Source organism: Mustelus asterias, chromosome 25 (genome assembly GCF_964213995.1).
Source record: "Mustelus asterias chromosome 25, sMusAst1.hap1.1, whole genome shotgun sequence".
Lineage (NCBI taxonomy): Eukaryota > Metazoa > Chordata > Chondrichthyes > Carcharhiniformes > Triakidae > Mustelus > Mustelus asterias.
In genome coordinates, this window is record NC_135825.1 from 25,648,571 (window position 1) to 25,668,984 (window position 20,414).

General features: G+C 41.3%; 1 protein-coding gene across 3 annotated transcripts in view; it reads right to left on the reverse strand.

The window, feature by feature from the left end:
* The window catches only part of LOC144479268 (copine-8), a 652,766-nt gene that overhangs the window by 204,256 nt on the left and 428,096 nt on the right, over window positions 1–20,414 (reverse strand). For all 3 annotated transcript variants that reach the window (XM_078197938.1, XM_078197940.1, XM_078197939.1), the window contains one exon: window positions 14,246–14,321. In XM_078197938.1, the coding sequence (XP_078054064.1) occupies window positions 14,246–14,321 (76 nt within the window). The remainder of the gene's footprint in view (window positions 1–14,245; window positions 14,322–20,414) is intronic.

Sequence of the window (20,414 nt, forward strand, 5' to 3'; positions counted from 1 at the left end):
CCCAAATCTTCCCCCCGCTGTCTGCTATGGTTCCCATGGTGAGTGGGATGGGAGAATTCCCCCCAGAGTGTATGTGTCCTTGCACGTGGAGGGAATCATGTACGTTCTGAGATATTTGTGAGTGTTTAAATAAACTTGTCGTAGATTTGGAACTGTGCATGGCTTGGCCAAGAATTATCCCCGATGTAGAATCTATCTTCTCTGAAGCATCCTTCAGGGTACATGTCTTACAATGATTAGTCTCAATAGAGTTGTTGCTGGCAAACAAAAAATTGCAGTAACTTTTATCCACAAATTCTCCACTTGCTTCCAGAAGATTCTCTGTCATCCGGCCAAATGTGTAACCAGAAACTGATCACATGGCTTGAACATCCAATGAAATTACTTGTGAATGAAGTCATTAAGCTTACTTCACATAACATGTACCACACATAACGGCAAGAAAAGTTGAGGCCACAATGTCAGAGTAAATGTAAACAACTTCCCTTATTTGACCAACATAGGAAGCTTCAGATCACAATTCCCAGATCAGGTCCTGACTCAGAGCAATTTTACAGCCTGCATCTGGTTTTAATTATAAATTGACCAAAAATTCCAGCGTACTTAACTCTCATCCAGAACGGCTATTTTAAAGCCATTATTGTTGTTAAATCATTGTTGTTCTTTCTCCATCCATACACTGAAGCTTCTACAAAATCTCTCAAGTACCCAGCCATGCCAACCCAACACCACTGCTTTGCAGGCTGTATCAGGATAATACCAATTTTAGGATTACTTCAGATGGCTGGCTTCTCGCTAGGCACCTTCACCAAGTCTTGCACCTTTCAGCTCCATCTTTAACTAGGAGCCTCTCTCTGCCCCTTTCTTTAACATCAGTGAATAGTATATTGTTCAGATTCCAGTTTTTTACCCTTTTAACCTCAGTTTTCTTGGAACTTCTCTTTTCATTATTTGATTTCTAGAACTATCAGTTTTTTAACTTCTGGGACTTACTTTATACCCCTTACTCCATTATCCTGCCTGTGCTGACAGTTTCTATGAAAGCTGCTTTCTTCTCAGATACTTGGTTCCAACTGAACCTCTTCTGTGTATGCATTTCAGTGTGGGCCCCTGGTTGCTAAGCAACAGCCTAGTCTTTCTTTAAACTCTATTTGTTTACATGTCGCAAACCCTTTAATTAGACAGGCACAGTGTGAAGTGGAATCAAAACACACAGACACGCAGACACCTTTGTTTAACATGAGCTAACTGATGTTTTAACCCTTTCTTATACAGAAATGCAAAATTAAACTTACTTAAACATATAGGCTATTTCCAATACCCACAAATACAGCTCATTTAAGACTATATTTGTTTCCTGACAGTACACTAAAAAGAATCTCCAGAGACTTGAACACCTCCTCAAGGCTGACACATCTGCATTGTGGAAGGTGCTGTCTTTGGGAACCCTGTGTGCCCACTGAGAAGCACAACTTGAAGAAGAAGAAGGGGGGGGGGAGGGCGGGGCTTCTCCTGGTGTCCTGGCCAACATTTATTCCTCAAGCAACACATGGAAATGGTTGCACTTATTTGTGCCACAACATTAGGAGGAATTCTTCTTCCACTTGTGCAGAGACAGACAAAGAAAATGAGAGATGCTTTCAAGTACAGCTGGCGTCTAATAACTCACTTTATATTTGCAACTAGACAATCAGCCCAACGTTTTAAGATGCAAAACTGAAGCCTGTTGTTCAGGAGTAAATTAAAACAGAATCCCGTTGGGGTTGACTGACCCACCGTATGTTCTGTTCATTTGCCAGACATTATTATTAAAATTCTCATCAGAACTACATGGGGGTATTGCTTTCTCAACAGGAATTTTTGCAGATGCTATCAAATAGATTTTGAGAAGCATCAAGGAATATGGGTTACTCCATTCTGCATTATTTATTAATTTTTATTATCTTCTGCAACTGAATGCATTTTTTGGTAATTGGACTCCCCCAGGAAGCCCTTGTTTTCCCTTCTTTTTAATTCTTCTACCTGTGACAACGGCCCCTAATCACTTCACTGGCATGTCAGAAACCAATTCTTTGAATACTGTGGATAGTGGAAGTAGCAAAGGATTTATTCTTTCATGGGATGTGGGTGTCGCTGGCAAGGCCACTATTTGTTGCCCGCCGCTAATTGCCCTTGCTTGGCCATTTCAGAGGGCATCTTCAGAGTCAACCACTTTGCTGTGAGTCAGGAGTCACACATAGGCCAGACCAAGTAAGGACAGCAGATTTCTATCTCTAAAGGACATTAGTGAACCAGATGGGTTTTTATGACAATTGACAACAGTTTTATGTTCATCGTAGACTTGTAGTGATTTTTAAAATTAACTTCAAATTTCACTTGTGCAGAGATAGTCACAGAAAGTGAGGGATACTTTTAAGTCCAGCTTGAACCCAGGTCCCCAGAGAGTTACCCTGGGTCTCTGGATTACTAGTCCAGTGACAATGCCACTGCACCATTGCCTTCCATCCCTAAGAGTGACCAGATATTAGACTTCATTAAGATAACGAACTTAATCCAAAAGGAACTAGATTCTGTTCTCAGTGCCAGAATATAAATTTATAGAGCATAGTTATCCAATAACATTTCATTGGAAAGAAATACACCTTTTAAATCCTTCACCTTACGACATCTCCCAAACATTGAAAGCTGTACATGTTAATGTGGCATTTAAAAAAAATAAACAAATGTGGATGTAATTTGTTTGTAGTTAATAGACATTTTAAAAACTCTTCCCACCTCCATTACACATGGTTTCTCGCCTCCATGCAGCTGGTCTGATATCAGACAGCTGCTGATTGAATTCTGGTTGTGTACAGGGAACAGGTTCTTAATGAGCCCAGGACAATCTAAACTGCCTCATTAATAGGTATGGGAAGGTTCTGCTGCCCTCTCCCATCAACCCCTCCCCATAACCCCACCTTTGGGAAAATGGCAAAGGGCCAAAATGGCAGCAGGATTTCCAACTCTGCCACTCAGCAGCCATTTTGTTTGCCATCCCGCCTCGATTCCTGTTCAATCGGGGATGAGCAAATTCAGACCCCAGCAATATATAAAATGTGCATGACCTGAAGAGATGGGCAGAAGTAATAAACAAATTAATCTAATGTTAATGGTTATATAGTAATGTTTCTCTGACATTTGTTTTATTTTGCTTTGCATTCTAGATGGTTGCAACACTATATTCTGCACTCTATCCTTTTCCCCTATGTACTTCATGAATGTTATGTTTTACTTGTCTAGCGCACAAGAAACAATGCTTTTCACTGTATCCCAGTACGTGACAATGGCCAGAATTTTACCAGCATGCCCACCCCTAATCAGGGTGGGCGAGGCTCGCTGAATGGAATTGTCCGTTGGCTTCGGGCGGGATTTTACGAGCCTCGTCCGAGCAAGTTTGTAAAATACCAGCCAATGAATCAAATCAAATTAAACCCTAGTCGTGAGTCCTCAAGAAATTATGTATTGCCATGGATAAGGGATAACATTTTTTTAGCTGTTAGTACGACTGCTTTTGTGTTATCAACAGGAGAACTGATGTTGTGACCAATTATACACAAATTTCCAATTTGTGCACTATGTAAACATTCAGCTTCACTCCTGATTATAGACCACTTCTGATCATTCGAGGCTGTTATTTACTCTAAATGTGGAATTAAGCAAAGTAAGTAACACAACAAATTGGGCTTTAAACAAAATACACAGTTTGACCATCAGCTAATTTGAATTAGGCAACTTTGAATTAAGAGGAGTAGACCAATATTGTTGTTACTTGACTTGATTGGAATTCCAGTGGGGACCTTGGGGGGAACTGGTCAGACGACGAAAGTGAATAGATTGCAGATGCCAACTAACCAAATGCAGCAACACAATTAGTCAGGGCTACACACAAACTGCGTTGAGTATCATGGCTGACATTTCCCGTTCTCGTTTGCAATGGGCCCCACCACGGATGAGATCAGAGCGTTCCACCTGATGGGCGGGATTCTATGGCCTCGCTTGGGCGAGATCGTAAAATCCCGGTAGAGGCCAACAGAGATTTCCATTCTGGGAAGGGGCAAGTGAGATGGTAGGGTTTCGGCCAATGATTTTATTAGTTTAGGCCATTGGAAAATGTTGAAGTAAATAAAAATTCCCAATTGCAATGAAAATTGAAAAGTACCGGATGGAAAACACCAATTAAATATGCGTAACAAGCACAATCTCGGATGTAGTTATGGCTGGACAATAAACTGAGGCTCGAATCCTGCCGTGGGCATGTGACTGACTGGTGCTCAAGCTTTCTGCAACCAAAACAGGGCTGAACAGGGGGTGGGCAGCTCCATCAGTCCCGGCAGTGCCAGGAAGATATCAGTGATGGGACTGCAGATGAACAAGATGGACCTCTGGAGTGGAGTAATGCAGGGTCTTGGCCTGGGAGGGTTCGCATCGGTTAGGGAAAGGTGGGTGCATTGGATTTAAGGGAGGGAACGGGTAGGAAAGAAGGTGAGGCTTGACCCCATGATTGGCAAGGGCAGCCCCAAAGGGACAGCTCCCTTTCTTTTCCACCTGTTACACACTTTAGTTTAAAAATAGGGATTCCTGCTCCTGCCCTGCTACCCACACGAAATGTTTTATGTTGTGGGCAGCATATTATCGAAGTCAATTGGCTTGATAACAAGCCTAAGTAACCCTTAATTATTCTTTTAAATATGGCGGGAGGACTGTCAATTGTTGCACCCACCTGCTCTCCCTGTATTATTGGGGAGGGGAGCAGGAAGATGGCAGGATTGACATCCATCCTATTTTATGTGCCCCCCCACCCCATGGGAAACACACCCACCCGTGGGAAGCACATAAAACCCAGTCCATAGTTGTCTGGTTGGAGCTAATAAGGAATGGCTGCCGGAAGCAAGACATTCCCAGTGACTATCTCCCTGGAATACCTTGCTTAGAATTGGCAGTCCTAAATTCCATTATACAATCCAAAGGAGAATCAGCTAAAAGACACCATGGTACCATTGTTCTGCCATCAGCACTATACCAGTTTTACTGCTTTTGGCACACATCACTGACTGACAGCTGTTTCTTTTTCTTCATGCGTCAGTACTAACTGCATTAAATGTCAATTTGAGCTAATGTTATTTTCATGAAATGTGGGTGCATTGTGTATGCATGTAATTCATTGGAAAAGTCTTCACTGCCTGTGCAGCATCGAAATCGACAGAGCTAATTAGTTGCTGTGGATGTTCCAAGTCCCTAACATGAATGTTTTAGCCTTTTGAAAGTTGTTGAATCACCGCTATTAACATACAATAAGATAACAGCAGTTGCTGCCACTTCCAATATTAACTTGCCAAATCTTGCAGTGCTGACAAACAGACAAGGGGACATAGCTTCAAGTACCATTAGGGTTTTTGTACAACAATAGTTTGTGTTTATAGAGCACCTTTAATATAAAAGAACACACCAAGGTTGTTCCCAGATGTGTAATAAGACATTAATCAATTGAAGTCAAAGGGCCTTTTCGGAGAGATGACTGAAAGTTTTCTTCAAAGTGATTGCAACTGAGTGTTTGAGGCTGGGTGGGGTAACAGGAAAGTGCAGATCAGGAAAGTTACTTAATGCGCCAACGTTCTTTCCTTGAACATATTTATGCTGCATGATTAAAGGGTTACCCTTCTCAGTCCACATTCACAACAGAACTTTGCACACGCCACAGAATACATCATATTCATGACAAAATCTCCACTGAACTTCTCACACAGCCTTGCATGATCCCATCACTGAAAATAAGGACGTTATCCATGGTGTCTGAACCATATTTCACACTATTCCTTTTATAATTATGTAAGCGAGCTCAGGGGCTAGAACTATGGAGGCATAATCACTGACCAAAATTAATTTTACAATGCACAAATGTTCAGGGTTGGGGGAATGCAGAGTTTCTCAGTGGATTGTCAGGCTGGTGGATGTTACAGAGAAATGGAGAGATGGTGCCTTGAAGGGAATCAGATATATGAATGGAATTACTACCAAATAAAGCTCTCTGACAATGAAAATATACTTTTACAACTGTAGAATCTCATTCCTTCAAATTTTAACTACTGTTGGAGATTTATAAAATATGATTTTCTTTACTTTTTCTTTTATCTTCCTCTCTTAATCCCATTGTTCCTTCCCTCATTTTATTTTGTTTTCTATACTTGTGATCACACTGTGCCTTCAGAAATATACTAACATCATGTTTGTTGTAAGAGGTACGTTTAGAATTCAGATCTGGTTTGCAAAGTGCTGATTTGTCTATGAAATCTTTTAAATTGGTAACTGGGAATTCAGGATAAGTACCTGGGGTGTTTGTTTTAAGCCTTTTCTTCCACGCTGATTATATTGCACTGGGCGTTCAATATATTTGCATTTATAAAATTCATTTTCTCTCTTGAGTTGTACAAAGTGTTCCGGAATCTGCAGAGATTGATAGAGATTCATTAAAATGTACTGTCTTACATAAAGACGTGCTGTGAGCTGTAAGCAGGTGTTCACATTAATGTGTATTTCACTTTCCTCTGAGGTTGAAAACATGTTGATGATGTGAAAGTGCCTGAAACTTTTGTAACAAACTAATGAAGGCAAAAATATTATCACAAGTTTTGATCCTGAGCATATACTAGCATGCGACTATGTACGAAGAATAGTCCAGAATTTTATGACCTTGAAGCAGGAGTAATATGGGTTGGATTTGCTCATCATTCACTTCCAGCTGCTCACACACTTTCTGTGGGCTTTTGGAATGGCAATTTACAGTTTGTAGATCTGTTTTAGGATCTGCAGAGTATCTGTGGGGTGTGTGAGGACAGCAAGCAACTGTATGTCTCTTCAACTAGAATCTCTCCAAGATTTACAAAGCCTAAGCCAGGAACTGTGAGTTAGAAAATTAGATTTAATGTAAAGTTGAGTATGTTAGGGTACGAGATCAAGTTATATGATGAGGTCAGACTAGACCCCAACAATTTGCTATTTTGTCATTCGTATGAGGATATGACGTTTAACTTCTGGCACGATTCTACTGACACACTGGGAAGCTTTTATCAAAACAAACTTTATTTAGCAACCAAAAGCGAAAGTGCTGGAAAATCTCAGCAGATCTGGCAACATCTGTAAGGAGAGAAAAGAGCTGACGTTTCGAGTCCCGATGACCCTTTGTCAAAGCTAGAAGGCATAGAAAGTGGGAACTATTTATGTAATCTCCAGGATTACAGGTACCTCCAGGATATGCAACCGCATGTAATCTCCAGGATTACAGGTACCTCCAGGATATCCAAAATAAATATCTCCCACTTTCCATGCCTTTTAGCTTTGACGAAGGGTCATCTAGACTCGAAACGTCAGCTCTTTTCTGTCCTTACAGATGCTGCCAGACCTGCTGAGATTTTCCAGCATTTTCTCTTTTGGTTTCAGATTCCAACATCCGCAGTAATTTGCTTTTATCCTGTATTTAACAACACTGTTTAATTGTAACAAAAGAATTGGTTTAACAATCCAAAAATTAGGGGCTGAATGCAGCAGAAGAGCAGGGGAGAGGGGCAGCCATCCTCAGCTGGAGATGAAGTGTGGAAGGCAAAAGTCAGTTTGTGCAAAAGATCATTTTCTGTGCTGAACCAAAGACCATTCCCAAGTGCTGGTCATTTGAGCTCGACAGTGTAATAATCACTGGCTAGATTTTGACCAATTGGTTTATTGCTGTTGTTAGAATGAAGCAAACCAATTTGTTTACTTGCTCGATTCTGGATTGTATCCTGCCAACTATTCAATTAAATTCATTAATTTCCAAAGAGTCATGTTGGCCTCAAAATGTTAACTCTGTTTCTCTTATTACAGATGCTACCAAACCTGCTGAGTTTATCCAACATTTTCTGCTTTGAAATGCTCTAATTTGTTTCTTTGGACGCAGTTACAAGTCTTACCAAGTTTCAAGGGAAGTCAGTTTCCTATAGTTAATTTGATTTCAATTTACACATGATTACATTTATTTATTACCAAAAATAAGTAGATGAGGGAGCAAATCTGACCCATTTAGTTAAGTGCAAGTGTTTCACAGTCCAGAACCTTACCCTCGAATGATTCCAGAGACTTGGAAGTACCCACCAGGAAAACCGTTTTGAGCACTTATAACTCACTGAATAAAGCAGTTCTCCTTGACATCAAGTCACAAACTTATCTTTTAGCAGCCTAGACCTAGACTGCAATCCTTCTTCTTACAGAAAAGATTCGACTTTTTTTGTAGTGCAGTTTCCTTAGCTGATTTTGAAATTCTGGACATAAATGTGTTACTGAGCTACGATCTTCTTGTTCTTTTACAGCTGACTTTCAAACTCTCTGCTTTAAGGAATCTCCATGCACAAAACTGATCCTGTCCTCAGCTCTCAAATGCGAGGATTCTCCAATTGTGCTTATTCCATGGTTTTCTTCACATTGTGTGCCGCAGTGGAAAGTAAGTCATTATTCTACTGTTTTATTTCCATTCTTGGAAGTTTTAAAGTTTATTGGCTGGGTGTTTTTCAAGGGGCCATGGGGTGTGGAGCTGGTCCGGAAGGGCTCTTAAAATTGTGGTCCTAGAGGTTGTGCCTGATGCCTCTGGAGCAGTTCCAGATATTCAATGGGCTGGCAATGGGGAGGGAGTGGGTAAAAGACTCCTAGAATCCTACAGTGCAGAAGGAGGCCATTCAGCCCATCGAGTCTGCACCTACCACAATCCCACCCAGGCCATTTCCCCATAACCCCATGCATTTGCCCTAGCTAATCCCCCTGACACAAAGGGGCAATTTAGCCTGGCCAATCCACCTAACCTGCACATCTTTGGAATTAATGTCCCCTTAATTTCCTTAAGGAACTTGTTAAAGGATCTGTCTGAAATGGAATGAAATTTTCAAATGTGTTTCTGGTGAGGCTGAGCAATCTTATGCATATAATGCGCAGCTGTTGGGTTCACCGCAGGGCCTGAATAATTTTCTTTGGAGGTTGTTTTTGAGAGGAATTTGTGGGGCAAACTAGTACCAGCATGAGTTCTGGCCCTTACATCATTATACAATGCCACTATCAACCTCATTCAACCTCAATGGCCTTCCCAGGAATTGCCTATTCTAATCAGCAAAGCCAATGGCAGCACTCAAAATGGCTGGTGCCTGCCTTAGCTGCTGGCATCAGGCAGGCAGCTGCCAACTTCTGTCTTTAATTGGGTAATTAGCTTGCTTTTTTAGCCAATTAATCCATTTGAATTTGGATTGGCACGGTGGCAGAGTGGTTAGCACTGCTACCTCACAGCGCCAGGGACCCGGGTTTAATTCCGGTCTTGGGTGACTGTCTGTGTGGAGTTTGCACATTCTCTCCGTGTCTGCAAAATTGCCGCTTAGCGTCAGGGAGATTAGCAGGGTAAATACGTGTGGTTACGGGGGTAGGTCCTGGGTGGGATTGTTATTGGTGCATGTTCAATGGGCTGAATGGCCTTCTTTTGCACTGTATGTACGCCATGGCAAGATCACGTTGCGAGCATGACACAGTTCAGGCATGGAGTCAGCACCTGGTATTCATCTGGGTGTTGGTTTCCTGGCCCCACATTGAAAATTTAATTAATTCTCACCAAGACCTGCTCTATATTTTCTGTTTATTTCTATGCGTTTTATGGCATAAGTGTAAGTCATTTTGGCATTTAAATAGCTTTCCCAACTGCAGATTTCATTACACGCTGTGCCTGTTGTGCATCAATGATAGATAATGTGCTGCAACTTTAATTTCATACTTAAAGAAAAAAATATATGATGCTGGTTCAGCAGTTTTTGAACCCAACTCTTTACATGGACTTATAACCATTCCAAATCCTCACTGAATTGCTGCAAATGCTACACCAACGCTGACATGTTAATAATACTCATATTTCTAGGATGAGCTCATTTCTATCTTTATTCAAAGATCCAGGCACAAAATGGGACAAATGTAAAACATGTGCAATCGGATGGGGCGAATGGAATATCATCGAATGGGTCAAAAATGTCTTGCTGCACTCAGGCTGAAAATGCATCACACAAACGCTGGAAACCACAAAAGAACCAACTTCTTTGTGGCACTTTTATTTTGCTCACCTTGCCTGCTTGGCACCCAGCAACTCAGCAGCCACTTGCACTGGATTTTATTTTTAGTCTCAGTCACCAAAGTTGGGAATGGAAAGAAGATGTGGGAGGTATCAAAATAGATGTTCCTAAATTATTTAAATGCTAACCATTCGAATCATAGAATCTACAATGCAGAAGGAGGCCATTTGGCCCATTGTTGTACCAACAACAATCCCACGTAGGTCCTCTTCCCATAACCCCACATACTTACCCTCCTAGTCCCCCTGACACGAAGGGGCAATTTATCATGGCCAATCAACCTAACTCGCACATCTTTGAAACCTAATGGTTTCATGCGGGAGTTTCCTTTTGCATGATTCCCCTGCAACCAGAAATGTGCAATGACAACAATTGAGTCAGAGACCTGGGGGAAGAAATTTCTTGTCTTTTCATGCCTCGTTTGTTCCGACATGGAAACATGCACGAACAGGATGTTCCAGCAGGGTAAATTGGAGCCTATGTTGTTAAAACTAGTTCAATGAATTTACATAATTAGCCAAGAATAAAGATGACCTTAGATTCCAGTTACTCCAGTCAGAACAGTACAGAATTGATGTTTTCCAGAGTCAGTTTGCTTCTAATTGTGCCAATCATGTGATGGGGGTAACTCATTACTGGCAGAATTATTGCCTGGAGGAAGATCATTAAAATGTAATGTTACTGGCCACTCCAAATTCCAGGCTATTTTTGTAACCATTGTTTAAATTCAGAGTAGGACCAAGTATTGTGCAGATTTTGTTATCATCATTTCTTTTGAAAGCCCCCAAGGCCCGTGTGTTTCGCAGCTACAATGGCATCGTCATGTTACTGACCTTTAATGTCACCACTAATTTAGCAAGTGGAAAATATTTTTAGAAGGAAATAAAATCAATGGTTCTATGAGAGATGTGATAATTGTCAAACCATAAGTTTGTTTTTTCATCCAAAATGGTGGTTTTTAGTACGTCTTTTGGAGCAAGATCTTCCAAGAGTTGAAAGAGTCCCAAAACAGTCTCTGTAACCATTTACAAACCTTTGGAGCCTTGCAAGCAGTTTCGGTAAATCCACTCACAGCTTGATGAACATCTGATGAAACAATTGCTCCAACACACTTTTTGTGTTGATATACTAATACCTTTCAAGCTTGCCAACCCATTAGATGTCAAACAGTGTTACTTGTGCTTCACCTAAGTGGCATAGCGTGGAGCTAATATTTGTATAAAGCAACATGTTGCCAAAACGAAACGCACAGACGATAACTTATTTGGCACGTCAAGAATATTTTCTCATTTCATAGGTTTTTTATAATCAACAACAAATTCTCACCAATGTAAATCATGCCAGATCCAATTGCCAAAAATAAGATGTTGTCACTGTCCTGTATTTGACCAGCTAGTTGCTTAGTTATAATAGATACCTAAATATTTACTGTATGCACCTTTGACTTGCTTTTCTATAGCATCTGTTAAGTATCAAAATCCTTCAAGAGTTTTGATTCACGTCTCTAAATTGTGGATATTTATATTTTTTAATTTTAATACTAGCAGATCTCATGTATTGTGCTGATTACAATGAATAAACCAGTTGATCTCCCATTGCATAGAAACAAGATTAAATGTAATCCTTTGATCAACTAGGGTTAGAGGAAGGGAAGTAGGGTATAGGATTATAGAATCCCAAAAGTGGGGAAAGAGGCCATTTGGCCCATCAAGTCCACACCGACAATAATCCCACCTAAACCTATCCCGTAAACCACTTATTCAACCTGCTAATCTTCCTGACTCTAAGGGATAATTGAGCATCGTCAATCAACCTAACCCGCACATCTTTGGACTGTGGGAGGAAACTGGAGCACCCGGAGGAAACCCATGCAGACACAGTGAGAACGTGCAAACTCCACAGAGACAGTCACCCGAGGCCGGAATTGAGCACGGATCCCTGGTGCCAAGAGGTAGCAGTGTTGACCACTGTGCCGCCGTGCTGCCAGTGGAGAGAAACACCGGAGATCAAACTTCACTACTCAAGAAGTTTAAAATATTCTACCTGAAAATAAATCAGTGCACACATACAACATGACTGGTAGAAATTACAATGATGAGGGTGAAAAATACTTATAGTTATCCGTTTACTCGAATTTAGCGTATTGGGTCACAAGAGCTGCAATCCCTAAAATACTCTTCAATAATTTAAGAGATTATTACTGGCATTGTTGGTAGACAAATTTTTTTGTCTGCTATTTTGGATGCCAATATGTTTATCTTTGACACCATCACTAAAATAATAGAGGGATGACTTTTTATCACGTTAAGCATTTACCTACTAATATTGACAATGGTAGTTTATAGTCTCATATTCACAAATTAGTAGAATGTAAGTCATAGAGATTTACAGCATGGAAACAGGCCCTTCGGCCCAACTTGTCCATGCCGCCCTTCTTTTTGAAACCCCTAAGCTAATCCAAATTGCCCGCATTTGGCCCATATCCCTCTATCCCCATCTTACCCATGTAACGGTCTAAATGCTTTTTAAAAGACAAAATTGTACCCGCCTCTACTAGTCAGAAGAAGCGATGCGGAATCATTTGGTAATATAGCCTGACCATACTTTGAGCATTGTTTCCAGTCTTGCCTCAACAAGGTACAAAGAAAACCCTCAAGATCTGATGACAATACCGAGAAGACCAATGAAGCTAATCCACAGCATCAGAGGACTGGGCTATGATGGAAGAACAGGGAAATGGAGATCTTTCAGCTTTGAAATCATGGAATCATAGAAACCCTACAGTGCAGGAAGAGGCCATTGAGCCTATCGAGTCTGCACCGACCACAATCCCACCCAGACCCTACCCCCATATCCCTACATATTTACCTACTAATCCCTCTAACCTACACATCTCAGGACAGTAAGGGGCAATTTTAGCATGGCCAATCAACCTAACCCGCACATCTTTGGACTGTGGGAGGAAACCGGAGCACCCGGATGAAACCCACGCAGACACGAGGAGAATGTGCAAACTCCACACAGACAGTGACCCAAGCTGGGAATCGAACCCAGGTCCCCGGAGCTGTGAAGCAGCAGTGCTAACCACTGTGCTACCGTGCTGCTGGAGGACCTTAGAATAGTATGCAGGATAATAAAATCGAGGAAAGGTAACCGGAGTATTATTTCAAGGTGCGCCATGGCAGTAAGACAAGCGAGCAGGGTTCCAATTAACAAAAGGAAATTTAGACCTGATTTGAGTAGAATCTCGACAAAGTGTGATCAATACTTCATGATTCAGAGAAGTAAAAGCTTCTGAATAATTATATAACCTCTGTAAAGGTTTTATTTGAAAGAATGGAATGAAAGCTGGATGGAATGATTAAACGCATGCTCTTTAAATCCTATTACTTTTGTCTTACGTATCCCTATTCTGTAATTTGGGATATTCACAGCCAGTTCATTAGGAAATTAATATAAATGGAATGCTTGAAAAAACAAGCTATTTTGATCCTGTTCTTTCTTGTTGACTTGGGCATCCTGTTCACCTTTTCCACTCTGCAATGGAATTCCCATTTCCCTTCAGTTCCATTGGCAATTCAAATATATTCTCAAAATTCAGATCTACTGTCTGCAAACTGTCAGGCAATCTGTTCCAGTCACTTTTTCCACCGTGTCCTTCTGTTCCAAAATCTGGTTAGCAATGATCCTTTTAACACTTGGCATTCCGCAGCATATTAATTGCACGAGTCATATCAATTTAATCATGCTTATCAATGTCGTATCTTCACTTAATTCAGGTTATCCAGTATTACTATCTGCTAAGTTATAAACTGTGTGCAACCTTCAGCAAGCAATGCACCAAGATATCCTGAGAGAGGTCAGTAAATGATTGCTCCAACAATATGGAAGTTCATCCAGATGTTTAATTTTCCCTGCCCCACCCCTGCCACCTCCTTGACAACTTATGCTGCGCTGCAAGTGAGCGAACAGGAATTCAAATTGCTGCACAGAGAATGTGAATTAATAACGCAATATGAATAAACAACTCCCGGGCGTTTAAGAAGGGTTGATTTCCAACGTTGGAATCAGTAGGATGCACTTACCTCGTAAACATTGAACTGACTTTGTCCTCTGGCAAGTTCGCGATAGCTTGTTGTAAATTCCCCAATGAAGTCATGGCTGAAATCACAAAGAGAAAATTGTCGGTTGCATTCCATTAAGAACCGTTCCGTCCCATCAGTGAACAACATTACGACGAACCAATGAAAACCTGCTTTCCAAAAGTTCAGCTTGGAATTTACGAACATTAGCCACGGAGGACAAGAATGATCTTCAAACACAATTTGATGAATCAGAATAAAAGGACAATGGTTGGAATTTTACCGTCCCACCCACCACGGGAATCGGAGCGGGCGAGGGGTGGACAATAGGAAGATCCGTTGACCTTGGGCGGGATGTTACGGTTTCGGGATGAGCTAGGCCGTAACATCCCGCCCAATGTATGACACATCAGCTGTTCAACTACATGCTTCTTACATCTGGATTGGATAATTTTCATGCATTTCATTTCTCTCAGTTGGTTATTTTATTTACAGCAATGCATTGGTAACTAAATTAAAGGGCATCATGGTAACACACTCAATGCAATAAACATATACAGGTTGTTAGGTAAAATAAATGCCAAACATCAAAATCTCAGAGGAAATTGTGCTGAACTGCACTATCAATTGTGATTAAAAACAGCCTGCAGTGTTTGCACAGGTTTAATTATACAAACCGAACACACTTGTTTTACTCGCTTCGTCGTGTGTGATATCACAGATCAGAATTTACTGTAGTCAGTGAGGGAACAGCAGCTGCCATTAGTTAGACTTGCCGCAGCCCTTTTAACTTTCATTAGATTTTATTTTGGAGGTTTCTGTAAGTGGGAGGTGGTAATGACCCCCACCCCCTTCCTCCCACGCCACGCCTGCCAGCCCCATGGCATTGACAATCCTTTGAACAGGGAAGCAACTGTGCATCTCCCTATTCAATCATGAAAGATTGGTGAAGTATTGTGATAAAAACAAATCACTGTGGATGCTGGAATCTGAAACAAAAACAGAAATTGCTGGAAAATCTCAACAGGTCTGTGGAGAGAGAATAGGGCTAATGGTTCAAGTCTGGATGCTCTCTTCGACAGAGCTCTAATAAAGGGTTGAAGGGTCATCCAAACTCAAAACGTTAGCTCTATTCTCTTCCCACAGATGCTGTCAGACCTGTTGAGATTTTCCAGCATTTTCTGCAGTATTGTGAAATGGACAAGGCAGAACCTGAGCTATGGAGTGTAAGTGTATAAAGTGTAAGTTTAGAATATTGAATTCAAAGTCAAATAGGATGTGGGAAGTAAATAGAGTGAAAGAACGATTGCATTAGGAGAGAGAAAAGAAGAAACAAGGAAAAGTAAAAAAAGTTAGGAAAAACTTCACCAGCTGAAGGACTGAGGCTCCAGATTTGTAAAAGTTAATTTTTAGTGCCAATGTTTGCCAGTTATTAAGACATTTCGCAATATTAGAGTGGTTCTTAGACTGAAATGTATATGTCCTAACTTTGTGACAATTTGTCTCCAACATGCAAGTACATGCTTTTTAATGCATTTCAATGGTGAGGCAGACAACAAGATGCTGGCATACTGGGAACTGCAGAATAGCGACACATACTGGACACATTTGAACATGCATCTGCCCGAACCTGAAGATGATGTGTGATTGCGCATGAATAATGGTGAGCGCTGTTAGTCTCATTGCTATTTAAATGGTATATTCTGGTCCCATGATGATCACCAAGACTCACCAAAAGAGTCCGCCATGTAGAAGTTGACATGTCTGTTAATCACATTTACTTGCACATCAATTAAAATTATTCAAAAATATCATTGAAAAGTAAAGAAATATATTTTCACGAAACTCCTAATCTGGAGTATAAGGCAATAAATTTTGGCATGCTCGAAGAACTGCTCTCTTTCTGAGAATCTCATCTTCTCAACATTTTATATATATTCTATCATTAACCCTCCCATGACTGTTTATCCCTCCAGATCTAAACATTACTCTGCAGTTTGATACATAAAAAGATCCTGGGTTTCACACAATACACATTCCAAAAGCTCACAAAAAATTGTCTTGTAATAAATTCCAATTTGATTTGGCTGCTCAAGTTCAGTTCAATAGACATCATAAGATATTGTAAACTAATTACGGAGATATGCCAATAGCCCTGGATCATTCCCCATCTCTCTCCTCCCCACTCACAAATGGTCAGTCCATGGAATTTCCTACTGGGCAGGTACCACATTACACACCTCTGAATGATCAAAACACTTCCAGGATAGAGAGAGTTGTGAGCAAACCTTCTGTAATTAACTAAGCATTCAGAAAAAGCCCCACTAACATTGATTAAATCAGATTTAAAGCTTGAAATATTATGGCCCAGACCTTCCAATCTCCAGATAGTTGGAGTCTGGACATACCTCCCAAGATACGTTATGAAACCCCTCAGAGGACCCAACACAATGACTCTGTGGGAGTTGCCGGGGCAGTTGCACCTTCTGTTGTGCAATGTCATCGCTCCACGGGATCCTTCAAAAAGATCTGAGTTAGAGACAGGGACTTTGGACAGTTTTGATTTATTTATCTGTGTAATCACCCAGGAAGTGTTTGAAGATTAAAACATAGCCTAACACTTGGGTGATTATATAACAGACCACCCCCCTCCACCACTTCCAACCAATCATTCACACTGATGACGCCAACTTCCCTTTTGAGTTGACCTGATCTGACCTGACTGGCCCCCACCACCAAATTGCTCCCTAACCTTCAGACTTCTCCCCCTGTTCTCCCATACAGCTCGCAATCCAATCTCACCACCCACCCTGCCCCCCCTGACATGTCCATACCACCTGACCTGCTCCCTTCCCCATCCCGACACTCAGACTTCCTCCAACCTGACCTCACCCACCCTACCCTTCTTCCTCTTAGCTCCTCACTTTCCCTGCCCCCCTCACACACCCAGCTTCTTTCCTTAGCTTTCCAAAGCTTACCAGAGTATGTCAGCTAGCGCTGTAAATAGAAGGCATGGCTTCTGGATGAATTCTCTCAACTGCTCCCTGCACTGACTGAGTTCTGAAGATCTTTGGGAGGTATTCTGAAGGTATTTGGGCAGCACAGTGGCAAGCACGGTTGCCTCACAGCACCAGAGACCCAGGTTCGATTCCCAGCTTGGGTCATTGTCTATGTGGAGTTTGCACGTTCTCCCCGTGTCTGTGTGGGTTTCCTCTGGGTGCTTCGGTTTCCTCCCACAATCTGAAAGACGTGCTGGTTAGGTGGATTGACCCAAACAGATGCCGGAGTGTGGCGACGAGGGGAATTTCACAGTAACTTCATTGCAGTGTTAATGTAAGCCTTACTTGTGACTAATAAATAAACCTTAAGACCTGCTGTCAGAGGATTATCCAGAAAAATCAGCGGAAATTAAATGTGTATTATTTTGTCAGATCAGGGTTGGTGAGGTGAGAGTGAATACCACTGACATCAAGGCATCAAGGAGTCCTAGCAAAACTGGAGTCAATGAGAATCCGAGAAAACTCTCTGCTGGTAGGAGTCATACCTAGCGCAAAGGAAGATGGTTGTGGTTATTGGAGGTCAGTCATCTCAGTTCCAGGTCATCGCTTCAGGAGTTCCTCAGGGTAGTGTCCCGCCATCTTCAGCTGCTTTGTCAAGGACCTTCCTTCTATCATAAGTGGGGATGTTTACTGATGATTGCATAATGTTCAGCACCATCATGATTCCACAGATACTGAAGCAGTCCATGTCCCAAGTTCAGCAAGACCTGAACAATATTCAGGTTTGGGCTGACAAGTGGCAAGTGACATTGGTACCATACAAGTGCCAGGCAATGACCATCTCCAACAAGGAAGAATCTAATCATTGCCCCTTGACATTCATTACCATCGCTGAATCCCCCACTATGAACATCCTGGCGATTACCATTGAGCTGAAACTGAACTAGACTAGCCAGATAAATACTGTGACTACAAGAGAAAGTCAGTGGCTAGGAATCCTGCCGTGAAGTAACTCACCTCTTGACTCCCCAAAGCTTGTCCACCATCTACTTGGCACAGGTCAAGAGTGTGATAAAATACTCTTCATTTGCCTGAATGAGTGCAGCTCCAAAAATGCTCAAGAAGCTTGACACCATCCAGAACAAAGTAGCTCATTTGATTGGCACCTCACTCACAAATATTCACTCCCTTCATCAGTGATGCACAGTGGCAGCAGTGTAAATCATCTACAAGATGCATTGCAGGAACTCACCAACGTTCCTTAGGCAGCATCTTCCAAACCCACAATCACTATCATCTAGAAGGATAAGGGCAGCAGGCACATGGGAACACCACCACCAGTTCCCCTCAAGACACTCACTGTTCTGACTTGGAAATATATCGCTGTTCCTTCATGTTGGTGGGTCAAAGTGCTAGAGCTCCCTCCCTAATAGCACTGTGGACACCACATGGACAGCAGCTTCAAGAAGGAAGCTCACCATCACCTTCTCAAGGACAATTAGGGACGGGCAATAAATGCTGGCTAGCCAGCGACATCTACATTCCAAGAATTAATAAAATAAGACAGATATTTGGACCCTAAATGAAAATTTGTGTGAATAATGAAAGCATGGAGCTTCCAAGGTTGGATGGCTTATGATGTTAAAATATAAATTTGACAACTGCAAGCCAATTCTGTTGCAGCATGCCAAATAAAACGGGGCTGGAGGAATTACTTGAACCATGGAACAATGACTTTTCAATGCATATATGTTCCAATATTGAACAGTAATATTGGGTCAGATTGTGTGATCAGTGGCATTGAGCATTTAGAGTTTCCATGGGCTTTGGCTGTGGAGTTGGTAGTTATGAGAAATACAATTTGGCGCAGGATCCCCGAGAATGAACCTGGGACCAGTTTGCACTCTGTATTTCCTAAGCAATCAGACTGGAGCATCATTAACAAACAACAGCGAGTCAAAACCAAGACATTAGTGGAAATAATAAAAACAAAGGACGTGCCGGAAGCAAAATAACAGAATAAAGAGAAAAGGGATAGAGAGAGAAAAATGAAAAAAGCAAAAATATGTTCTTCATGAAAAAGAAATTAAATCTCTAACAACATTGATAATCTGACTGAATGACAGTTTGCATGCAAAGGTTAATGTTCAATGCCAGAGGTTCTTTGGCAGTAATTAAGATCTACCACACCATTTAAAATCCACTTGCAGAAAGGAGAAACCTTATTTTTCCTGGAAGGTTTAATGGGCAAGTACAGTTTCGATGAGTGAGTCTTTTCGCGAGACACTAGTGTAGTGAAGCATCTAGACAGGCAGGGCAACTCAAGAGATCAACTTCCCGATTACCACATTCATGGATTTGCTCGAAGTTTCTGTCCAATTTACTTCTCAGCGCTCACCACTATTTTTAGCCCAAAATTTAGGCAACTCGTAACAGCTTCTTTTACTTTTAAGTGCTTCATATTTTAAGTTGCATTTAATGTTGTTACACACATATTTAATTTTCAAGTATTTAGCATCCACATTAAGCAGATTTCTAAACTTAGGGGGTCCATTTTGCTTTAAGAAACTGGTTAAGAATTATTAGCAATCGTAATTTTGTCAGTTTTCCACTGGATAAATCAGTTCTACGGGATTTCTTTAGAAAACTGCCCACTAACAACTCGCCTGGAATAATGTTCATTTCGGGCTCCTTAAGTAATCTATCAAGCACTTGACTAGTAATGGCCAAGGGTGTCAATTCAGCTCTGGAACTTGTGAGAGTTTAGGAAAATAAACACGAGTACTGAAGCTATACGGTTCAGTTCACCAAAACAGATCGAGTTTGGAAATCAAGCTCTGAATTTTAAGTTCAAAGAGAGTAAAATAAGTTTCAGGCCTTACAAACTACATTAGCAACTTGTGCAGTCTGTGGTAAATTGTTGACATGAAATACTTGGTTAGTTATGGCTGTTTCTGCACTTTGATGCTTTGTGTACACAGACCTCAGATTACTCAGTTTCCATTGCGAGAAACAGGCAGTTGAGCAGTGCATTGCAAGTTTCAACAGTTTACTGCTTAGGTGCTGGTCTGACATCCAGCTTTGAATAAGCTGATATATCACCTCCGCTGCAGTCCATCTGCTGCTGAAACCCTCATCCGAGCCTATGTTATTTCTAGACTTGACTATTCCGA